The following is an 11,114-nucleotide window of genomic DNA, read 5'->3' as shown; positions in this document are numbered from 1 at the left end:
GGTTTCTTCTTCTAGTTTTTTGCTATTGTGAATAGTGCTGCTCTCACCATTTTTTTTTTATTTTATTTATTTATTCATGAGAGACAGAGAGAGAGAGGCAGAAACATAGGCAGAAGCAGGTTTCCTGCAAGAAGCCCCATGGGGGACTTGATCCCAGACCCTGGGATCACGCCCTGAGCCAAAAGCACATGCTCAACCCCTGAGCCACCCAGGCGTCCCTGCTTTCAACATTCTTTTTTTATTTTTGGGGGGTTTTATATATTTATTCATGAGAGACACAGAGAGAGAGAGAGAGAGAGAGAGAGAGGCAGAGACAGGCAGAGAGAGAAGCAGGCTCCACAAAGGAAGTCCGATGTGGAACTTGATCCTGGGACTCCAGGATCACGCCCTGAGACAAAGGCAGATGCTCAACCGCTGAGCCACCCAGGCATCCCTGCTCTCAACATTCTTCTTTTTTTTTTTTTTAATTACAAAGCTACTTTTGGGATCCCACGTCGGGCTTCCTGCATGGAGCCTGCTTCTCCCTCTGCCTGTGTCTCTGCCTCTCTCTCTCTCTCTGTGACTATCACAAATAAATAAAAATAAAAATAAAAAAAAAAAGAAAGCTACTTTTAATACTTTGGGGGTGAGCCCCACAGGAATAAAAAACACTGGGAAGTGGTAACCCCCTCACCCCCAGGCGTGGCCCAGGGGGAGAGAGGCTACCTGAGGGGAAGGAAGCACAAAAGGGACCCGCTGCAGACTCAAGGCAAAGGGAATGCCATCGGTGCTGGGCCCTGTGAGCACTACAGGAGAAAACGCGAGTGTGGTGGGACTGGCTCCAGGCACACAGGCGAAGGGCAAGAGGGTTGGAAACGAAGCCACAAAGCTGCTTGGGTTCCTCCTTCTTCTCGTTTGCATTTTTCTGCTTCTGCTGCATGATCTCCAAGTCCCTCTGCTTGCGGGCGGCAGCAGAAAGCCCGTCATCTCGGCGCTTTCCCTTAACCGAGTCGCTCTGCTTTTTCATATTCTTCTGGCAGGCGAGCTCGTGCTGGTTACCGCGGGTCATGGCGACGGCAGCGGCTCCGGCATGCCTCCGTTGCGTCCCCTCGTTCTGTCCCCCTGCTCTCAACATTCTTATACACATCTCTTGGTGTAGGCCTAAAAAAGTTTCTCCTGTGGGGTGCCTGGGTGGCTCAGGTGGTTAAGCATCTGACTGGACATGGAGCCTGCTTGAGATTCTTTCTCTCCCTCTCCCTTTGCCACTCCCTCTCCACTCTCTCCTTCTCAAAAAGAAAGAAAGAAAGAAAAGAAAGAAAGAAAAGAAAGAAAAAAAGAAAAGAAAGAGAAAGAGAAAGAAAGAGAAAGAGAAGGAAAAAGAAAGAAAGAAGAAAGAAAAGAAAGAAAGAAGAAATGAAAGAAAGAAAGAAAGAAAGAAAGAAAGAAAGAAAGAAAGAAAAGAAAAGAAAAGGAAGGAAGGAAAGAAAAAAAGAAAGAAAGAGGAAAGAAAGAAAGGAAAGAAAAGAAAGAGAAAGAAAAAGAAAAAAAGAAAGAAAAGAAAAAAGAAAGGAAGGGATCCCTGGGTGGCTCAGCAGTTTAGTGCCTGCCTTTGGCCCAGGGCGCGATCCTGGAGTCCCGGGATCGAGTCCCACGTCGGGCTTCCTGCATGGAGCCTGCTTCTCCCTCCTCCTGTGTCTCTGCCTCTTTCTCTATGTCTATCATAAATAAATAAATAAATCTTAAAAAAAAAAAAAAAGAAAGAGAAAAAGAAAATAAAGTTTCTCTTGAGTATATAAATGAGAAGTGAAATTCCTGGGTCAGAAGGTATTTTTGTTCATCTTTATGAGATGGTGCTATACAGTGTGTTCTGAAGTGATAATCCCAATTTATACACCCACTAGCTGTCATAACTAGTTGTGTCACTTTGTATTCTCATCCACATCTCAACCAAAATATCTGTTGCTAGAGTCTCTGCTTTTAACACCATGACGTACCACCCTCTGTCCCATCCCAGGCTCCTTTCCCAGAAGCAGCATGCACCCTGCATACTCCCTGGGACCAACAGAGGGGACGGGGAACTAGTAGCTTCTTTGGTTGAGATGCAATGGGGGTTACAGGGCCTGAAGTCAAGAGATTGGTGGGGCTTCTAAAACCCAAGAGATTCCCGAGGATCTCTGAGTTGTTCCTCTTCCTTGAAATCAGGAGCCCCAGTCTCCTTGGCTGCCCTCTGACCTGTTCTCAGCAACTTCCAACATGTGGGTGGGTTAGAGGGGCTCTCTGCCTTTGCCGTAACTGTTCCTATCCATCTCCAAGCTGGATGTTGGAGGAAGAGAGGAGCATAGGCCCTAATCTGTGTTCCTCCCGTCTCTACCCACAGGTGTACTAGATGGGACCAATGCTGGGGACCATTATTACAGATCTCTTCTTCTTTTTTTTTTTTTAAGTCATTTACTGCTGCCTTGTTTAAAAAAAAAATATTCATTTATTTGACAGAGAGAGAGAGCACAAGCAAGAGGAACAGTAGGCAGAGAGAGGGAGAAGCAGCCCCACCACTGAGCAAGGAGCCTGACTCAGGGCTTGATCCTAGAACACTGGGATCAAAGGCAGATACTTAGCCAACTGAGCCACCAGGAGCCCCTGCAGACCTCTTAAAAATTTTGTTCTCCTCTGGTGCTTCATGGGAAAACCCTGCAGCTTGTATGACTTGCCATGGAGATGGTAAAGCCTACCAGTGTATCCCATCCTGCCTTCTCTACCACCACAGAGCCCCGCCTCGCCTCTAGGCCCCGGTCCCTCATCAAGCCTGAGCACAAGTGAACCTCTTGCCCCAAGCTCTCCTACCCCTGTCCTCTCCTTTCTCCTTGACCAGCCTGCTTCTCCACACACCCCTACGCCCAGACTTTTCCTTAGGGATCAAGACTGAAGGCCCTAGGGTCCTGATTGGGACCATATTAGGAGGCCTAGGCCTTTCCTTTTTTTTTTTTTTTTTTTTTAATTTTTATTTGTTTATGATAGTCCCAGAGAGAGAGAGAGAGAGGCACAGACACAGGCAGAGGGAGAAGCAGGCTCCATGCACCGGGAACCCAATGTGGGATTCGATCCCGGGTCTCCAGGATCCGCGCCCTGGGCCAAAGGCAGGCGCTAAACTGCTGCGCCACCCAGGGATCCCAGCCTAGGCCTTTCCATTGCCCCATAGCCATGATTTAGTTTCCTTCTTTTCAGTACTTCCTTCTAGGACTTTGTGAGTTTGGAAAGATGAAGTATAAGCCAATTCTGAAATTTAACTAACACCTTTATCCCCTCCCCAGTCTCCCACCCCAGCCTATCCATGGAAGATAGGTTCTTCCTCCTGTCTTTGGTTTATAAGGCTGGACTGAGGCTTTGGAAAGGGAAGTGCTAGCATGGATTGGGGGTAGGGAACCTGGGCTTGGAGAAAACCAGACACAGCAGAACTATTCTGTCCCAGAGCTGCAGGGTCCACAGATTCCAGACCAAACCAACCAATGGGGAAAGGGCCTCTAATCCCAGAGAACTAAAGAATTCTCTTCAGTTATCCAACTTACCAGCTGGACCCCACTCCTGACCCCCACCCCCACCCTTACCCTTGGCCGACTCAGAGGACACTGAAGGCCCCCAGGAGCACAGTCTTATGTCCCATGAAGTGAACTCCATTTGATTGATCTTCCAATGCAGAGTTGAAGAATGTTCTAATACGGATGTCAATCAGGAGCATGAACCCCAACTTTGACACAAAGAGAGAAACAGACTTTTACAGTCCCCCTGTTCTTGGTCCTCTCCTCTCAGAGCCTCTCCAGCCCCAACTGTACCCCCACCCTAACACCCATGGCTCTGCTCATCTCCCGATGGAAGAGGGAGGGGAAAATCCAGCAGCTTTAACAGATGCATAAGAGTGGGCCCAGCCCTCTGTAGCTGTGAAGGGGTTAAGAGGCTGGGCCAGCCACTTCAGCTTGCCCCTCCCAGGGATTAAGAGTCCTCTATAAAGGGGACTGTCCTCCCAAATCAGGCCAGGGGGGTATCAGGGACCCAGGCATTTTGCCCATCCCCCCTGCCATGTGGGAACTGCGGTCAGCCTCCTTCTGGAGGGCTATATTTGCTGAGTTTTTTGCCACCCTCTTCTATGTCTTTTTTGGACTGGGGGCCTCACTGCGTTGGACCCCTGGACCCCTGCATGTCCTGCAGGTGGCTCTGGCCTTTGGCCTGGCCCTGGCTACGCTGGTGCAGGCTGTGGGCCACATCAGTGGAGCCCATGTCAATCCTGCAGTCACTTTCGCCTTCCTTGTGGGTTCCCAGATGTCTCTGCTCCGTGCCTTCTGCTATATGGCAGCCCAACTCCTGGGAGCCGTGGCTGGAGCCGCCGTGCTATATAGTGTCACCCCACCTGCCGTCCGAGGAAACCTAGCACTTAATACGGTAATGATCAGCTAAGTGGGGCTGGAGGAACCTGGTACCCTGACTCCCTGAATGGTGGAGGCTGATCAGTTCCTCAGGGGTCTGGGACATTGTGTGTGTGTGTGTGTGTGTGTGTGTGTGTGTGTGTGTGTGTGTTTAAGGTAGTTTGGAGGAGTAAGGAAGGAATAAAAAACGTATAAAGCTCTGGACTGACTCGAGAACTGAGTTCTGGTTTCAGCTTTCCTTCCAACTCCTTGCAGGTTCTTGAGGAAACTTATTTTACCTGGTGGGGCCTCAGCTTCCTTATCTGCATAAGTGGGTACAATTCTTCCTACCCTTAAGGACTATTATTAGGAGAAATTAAGAAACAAATATGATTACTGTGATGGGGGTTGTGTTATCCTTCCTCTCCAAGGAACTGATGCCATAAGGCAGTTCCTGTGTGGGAGGCCTTAAGGAGGTAACATTGTGACAACCCTAATGAGCTGCCTCCTTTCTTCTTCCTTTGCCTAGTTGCACCCTGGGGTGAGTGTGGGCCAGGCCACCACGGTGGAGATCTTCCTGACGCTCCAGTTTGTGCTCTGCATCTTTGCCACATACGACGAGAGGCGGAACGGCCGCCTAGGATCTGTGGCCCTGGCTGTTGGCTTCTCCCTCACCCTGGGGCACCTCTTTGGGGTAAGCAGGGAGAAACTTCTTGTTTAAGGATTCTAGGGACCCTAAACCTTTCCCAGCTTTAAAGTTTCCTTCTGCCCACCTCACTATCAAACATGAACATAATGCACCTTACTCTATATCATTCAGCACAGAGGAATCAACCCTGTTCTGTTCCTCTCTTCTGTGACCACTGTATCTGGTCCTTCTTGACCCCAAGGTGGAAATGAATCATCATGGGTAGATGTAGGGTTTGTATGGATCCATAGTCTGATCCCAGATAAGGCATCAGTGCCTTTACTCCATTGTGGACCCCCCATGCAGTTTGTCCTTCCCTACTTGCTCCTGGCTGGGGGTGAGGTGCCCAGCCTTCAGGGACATGTGGGTTGTGGGGAGAGAAGCTGGGGTGAAGTAGGGGAAAGTGTCTCAATTATGACTGTGTCTTTTGCAGATGTATTATACTGGTGCAGGCATGAACCCTGCCCGCTCCTTTGCTCCTGCCATTCTCACCAGAAACTTCACCAACCACTGGGTGAGTGAGGGGAGAAGGGCAAGATCCTGAAGGCATCTTGTATGGGTGTAGGCCGCAGGTTCCATGTTTGTTGCCTGCTTTCCATCTGGGTGTGTTCACAGTTTTACCAGCACTCAGCTAAAGGGGCTGTCACAGAGTTTGGCATGCCCGTGTGAGCAGGATTCGCTATTTTGCTAGAAAGAGAGGCTCTTGCTCATATAATTCCTTCACTAGTTGGTCAGGGATTTTTACTAAGCATCCACAGGATTCTAAAACTAGCACTGTGAGGTAGACAACTGAATGAACAGGAAGTCAAAAACTTCTACTCTCATTGCCCAGGAGATATAGGAGTACAGATGGGCCTGGGCCTTCTCCCAGTTGTAGTACATTATTGACCTTGTGTGTGATGATGGCAAATGCCTCATTCTGCACCCCAGTTTCCTTACCATAAAATGGGCCATTATGAGAAGTAAATGTGAAAACCATATGTGTGAAATATTTAGCACAGAATCTGACATGGGATAAGACCTCAATAAAAATTGGCTATGTTTGTGTTGTTTGGCCATATGCCAGTGAAACATACAGAATTAAAATATTTTTTCAAAGCTGTATCCCCATTTTCCTGACAGTATTATTCACAACAGCTAAGGTGGAAGCAGCTCAAGTGTCCCTCACAAGTGAACAGATAAACAAAATGTAGTATCTACATGCACTGGAATAGTATTCAGCCTTAAAAAGAAGGAAGTCAATAAATAAATAAATAAAAAGAAAAGAAAAGAAAAAGAAGGAAGTCCCAGCACATGCTACATGGATGAACCTCGAGGACATTTCACTCCGTGAAATACACCAGTCACAAAATGACAAATACTGTATAACTCCATTTATGTGAAGTATCTACAGTAGTCAAATTCATTGAAACAAACCAAAGGGTAGTTGATGGGGGTTCAGGAGAGGGGGCAATGGGGAGCTGTCGTTTAATGGGTACAGAGATTCAAGTTTGCAGGATGAAGGAGTTCTGGAGATTTGTTGCACAACAATATGGTATACTTAACGGTACTGAACTGTACACTTAGAAATGGGTAAGATGGTGAATTTTCTGTTATATGTTTTACCACAGTTAAAACATTTTTTTAAAAGATTTTATTTATTCACTCATGAGATACAGAGAGAGAGAGAGAGAGAGAGAGAGGCAGAGACACAGGCAGAGGGAGAAGCAGGCTTCATGCAGGGAGCCTGACACAGGACTTGATCCCGGGACTCCAGGGTCACACCCTGGGCAGAAGGCAGGCGCTAAACCGCTGAGCCACCCGGGGATCCCCTAAAACATTTTTTAAAGCAATCTATAGACTAGTACAAACTGATAACAATAAACAGAATATATGTATGCTGAGATGTGGGATAAAGGAATAATTTGGTGACCCAGAAAAGAAACGGTAAGTTTTGAGGCACAAGGAGTAGAGACGTTTAGAATTTAAAAACAAACACACTGGTTTCTGTTTAAATTGTCCCCATTGGGTTGGAAAAAGAGAAGCCTTTTTCTTGATCTCTTCCCTAAGTCTCATTATTCCTCTCCTTTTCCTACAGGTATACTGGGTGGGCCCAATCATTGGAGGGGGACTAGGCAGTCTCCTCTACGACTTTCTCCTCTTCCCCCGGCTCAAGAGTGTTTCTGAGAGACTGTCTATTCTCAAGGGTGCCAGGCCCAGTGACTCCAATGGACAACCAGAGGGCACTGGAGAGCCTGTTGAACTGAAGACCCAGGCCCTGTGAAAACTCCAGTTGGCTAGGAGTAGGAAGCTTCTGGGTTTACTTGGAAGGGCTGAGCTAGCCCCTGGATGAAGAAAGAGATGGGGGGGAGGGACATGTACTTCTTTATTTTTTAATTTATGTGTGTTTTTTTTTTTTTTTTTTTTTTTTGCCTTTTGCCGTGTGAAATCTTTCAAGTTGCATTCATGAGCTGGTTTGTGCAAACTTCCCTTTCTCCCCATCCCACCTCTCTTCGCCGCTGTGTGTGCATGATTGTGCGTATGAATGTGAGTGAACGTGGCTGTGTCTGAGTTTTGGGGCACAGCAGGAGAGGTAGGGAAGGGAAAAAAGGTGTCATCCCATATCTTCCTCTACCAACCCAGTGTGGTGAACACAGGGAACCAAGACCTTTAAGCTTCTGGCCTTTACCCTGCTGCCAGTCAAGTTTATTATGGCCCTAGTTTTATGCAGGAGCAGGGAAGCAGGGAAGCAGGGAGTACTCCTCACAGGAGGCAGATGGAGACAAGGCATTCCAAGGGTTGGGAGAAGGGGTTGGGGGCAGGGAGAGGAAATGGAGGTATTGGCCCCAGATCAGGCTCCAAATGTACCAAAAGGTTTTGGGGAAGTTAATGGGAGAGTGTAGCCCACTTATCTCAGGGATGCTTGCCCCAGGGACTTGGGTGGGGAAGTAACTCTGAGAAAAGTGAACATTGGGGTTTGAACTGTTCTGTAAAGCCACATAAACTTGTCTACATCCACTGGCTGGGTTTTGTGTTCATTCTGGTATGATGGATCTCTTTGGAAGCCCTGGGCCAGTGAGCTCCCAACCTAAACAAGGGGTAGGGTGAGCCTAGAATCTAGAAACATTAAGTAGTTTAGCTGTTCTTCCAGACATCCCCAGAGGGGCTTCCAGGCAGCTGGTACTTCAGCCAAAGAAGAGCTCCCTCGAGTCAAAACTGGAAATCTGATGCCTGCGACAAATGCAGAGGTAGGGGTGGGGGTCCGTAGGAGGAAGAGACTTTGACCCTCAGAGTTTTAATCTAGTTAGAGCAGATCAAAACACTCTTCAAATGGTACTTTTCTGTTTTTACCTCTAGTTTTATATTATTTTCCTTTTTTGTGTTCATCTTTTCACTTTTCTCTCATATGTCCTTTCATCTTCAGCAAATCTCTTATAACTCTCCTCATATCCCAGAAATCGATTCCTTCAATTCAAATGCTTAACAATTCAGGAGATAATTACTCGTTTGAGCCCTCTCTTTTTTTGTCATCGGCAAAATATACTCATCTCAGCAGAGTCCAGAGGAGATCCTCAACTTACCAATGAATATTTATTGTTGTTCTCTCCCTTTTAGGAGCCTGCACGCTTCGCAAGCTTTAAACCTCTATCTCTAGCATGAGAGACCCACGCCCGCAAAAGACCACTTTAACGCGTAGCTCAACTCTCCACTTCCTCCTAAATAAAGCCTACTTTTTCTAACTACCCTCGGAGACTTTGGAATAACCCACTTCAGTAGAAGGGGAAGAATGTAAATTTACCTCTAAATTTACCTCTAATCGGACTTTGATCCCTATTATCTTAAATCAGCAGAAAATTCATAACGCTGTGGTTCTTAGCTCACCATAGCGGATCGACTCCGATACACAGTGCTCGTACTCGTGCCCTTTTCCTTACTTCACCCCCCTGCCCCGCTTGGGGTTCTGTGGACCAGGCCGCCCCGCCCCCACGCAGGCGGGGCCTGGTGCCATCCAGTCGGGTGGCGGGAAAGGCGGCGGCCGGGCGCGTGAGGGCCGTGAGGGCCGTCGGCTCCGCGGGGCTCCTGAGGACCGGCGGGCAGCGGGTGAGTGCGTGGGACAGAGCGCTCCGGCGGAAAGCGTCCTTTCGGAGCCGCAGGGACGCTCTACAGGCGCCGAGGCCGGGTTCCCGCCACCGGGATTTGAGGCGGGGGCGGGGCTGCGCTCCGGGCGCGCACGCGCAGTTCTGCGCCCGGAGCCCTCGGTCCCCGCGCGGCCGGGCGGCTGTGGTGCGACCGGGCTGCGGACCCCTGAGGTAGATCGGACGGTTCCCGGGCGTTAGTTAGCACCTCGGGACGTCGCTTCCAGTTCCGCCCGGGGGCACGAGTGCCGCCCGGTGGTCGGCAGGAGTCGGAATTCGCTTACTTCATTCTTGGGTTTTAACCGAAGAGCTCATTCCCTTCCCTCCGGTCTCGCGTGTGAGACGTAAGGACAGTGCTTGCTCGGGTCTCTTCGCTGATCATCGGCTACTAATTATTAAGCTCCTTCTTCGAGCCTCCGTTCTTGGCTCTGCCCTTTGTGCTGCCACAAGTTACCGTAAAAAAAAAAAATCGATCTGGTCATTTCAGATGAAATTTACAACTCCCCTTTGGCCGCTCACAGGCCCAGATCCTTGCTGGCGTCCGCGGCCCTTCACAGCCCGATCCTCTCAGCCTCCTTTTCTAAAACTCCCAGACGTTTTTCCTGTGTCGTTCCCTCCACGCCCAGCCTCGTGGGGGAGCCGTGTCTGCGTTGTGTTCTTTCGTGCCTTGGTGCCTGTGCTGCTGCCCTGCCCTCTGCCTGAAGTTCTGGTCACTTCCCTGCTAGATGAACTTCTCTTTCAGGACTGAGCCAACTTGTTCCTATGAAAACCTCTATTTCTGACACCCCACTGCTCACCCTCCCTGGCCAAACACTTCTTTCTTTGTGTTCTTGAAGTGTGTATGGTACCTCCGGCTCGGTGGCCCTGATGATAGTAAAAGGTCCCTGAGCCCAAACAGGTACTGTACACTGTGCTCAGTGACAGGTGGACAGATGAATAGGACAGAGTTCCTGAGCTTCTGGATGGAAGAACACATGTAAATGAGTCCTTCGCAGTTACTGGGTGACAAGTCTGCCCTCACTTCCTCACTCCTCTCACTTTGTACTCTCTGAAGTAAGCTTATTTACTGCCACAATTTCACACACCTTCTTGTATTCTGATGCCTCCAAATCTCCAGCTCCAACCTCTCCTCCCTCAATTTCAGAACTTGTCCACTTCAGTTCCAGTTTAGAAAACCTTCATTGATCATTTACATTGTGCTGGTCACAAAGATTCCTGATCTTAAGGAGTAATTCAGAGCGGCTCCTAACAGGAGATTGAGTTAGGATCACCAGATGAGCATTTTCAAAACACTGTCACCCAAGCCCCACCCACTGTAAATTTTGATTCAGTAACTAGACTCTGAAAATTCAAAGATGAATGAATAAGAAAGACTTTATGCCCTCAGGGAATTTGAGGCTAAGGGAGACAGGCCTTTCAAACCATCTGTATTACATATAACATCTGTAAATGCCATGATGGAAGTATATTTATGGCACAAAGTAAGACACAAAGGAGAGAGAGGTCTCTTCTGTATGGAAAAGTCAGGAGGAAGAACCATTTGGTCAGTCTTACAAGATAAAAGGAAAAACTCCAGGGCATTCAGGAGAAAAGAGTAACTCAAGAGAGCAGCTTCAACGTAACCAGCAGGGAGATTATGAAGGATCTTGCATGTAGGCATATGCAGCTTTAGTTTTGTATTGCAGTAGTGCATGCTGTGGTAAACAATTCCAATAGTACTAAAATGAGAGGGAAATATTTCTCCTATCATAGCTCCCCCCCTCTTCTCCCCAGAGACAATCCCCATGAAGTTTCATATGTATACATTGAAGGTTTTTTTTTTTTTTTTTTAATTTTTTTTTTTTTTTTTTTTACATTGAAGGTTTTTAAGCACGGTAGTTATATGGCCAAATCTAGTAACCAGTTTGTGAATAGATTTAAGAGAACGAGACTGGAAAC

The 11,114-nt window shown here is 48.0% G+C and overlaps 2 protein-coding genes across 6 annotated transcripts in view; both read left to right on the top strand.

Moving 5' to 3' along the window:
* The first annotated feature begins 3,159 nt into the window (after nt 1–3,159).
* Nucleotides 3,160–8,801, top strand: LOC112678014 (major intrinsic protein of lens fiber). Of its 3 annotated transcripts, XR_003147338.3 has the most exons (6): nt 3,160–4,410; nt 4,903–5,067; nt 5,495–5,575; nt 7,139–7,343; nt 8,192–8,288; nt 8,656–8,801. XR_003147338.3 is itself a non-coding variant. In XM_025476986.3 (4 exons), the coding sequence occupies exons 1-4, from the start codon at nt 4,051–4,053 to the stop codon at nt 7,322–7,324; spliced, it is 792 nt and encodes a 263-aa protein (XP_025332771.1). In that variant the 5' UTR covers nt 3,161–4,050; the 3' UTR covers nt 7,325–8,782. The 3 variants fall into 3 exon arrangements, 1 of the variants encoding a protein (XP_025332771.1); XR_004803264.2 differs by having other exon boundaries at nt 3,161–4,410; nt 7,139–8,288; XM_025476986.3 differs by having other exon boundaries at nt 3,161–4,410; nt 7,139–8,782.
* Nucleotides 8,802–9,025: 224 nt separating this feature from the next.
* Nucleotides 9,026–11,114, top strand: part of TIMELESS (timeless circadian regulator) — a 28,941-nt gene continuing 26,852 nt past the window's right edge. The window contains exon 1 of one of the 3 annotated variants that reach the window (XM_025476970.3): nt 9,026–9,141. The gene's annotated coding sequence lies outside the window, so the exon portion shown is untranslated. Of the gene's footprint in view, nt 9,142–10,062; nt 10,230–11,114 lie in introns of those variants that run through there. The other 2 variants (XM_049115667.1, XM_035696317.2) reach the window with 2 other exon arrangements.

Source organism: Canis lupus, chromosome 10 (assembly GCF_003254725.2).
Source record: "Canis lupus dingo isolate Sandy chromosome 10, ASM325472v2, whole genome shotgun sequence".
Taxonomy (NCBI): Eukaryota; Metazoa; Chordata; class Mammalia; order Carnivora; family Canidae; genus Canis; species Canis lupus.
Note: the sequence above shows the minus strand (reverse complement) of the source record. Positions and strands in the feature narration are given on the sequence as shown.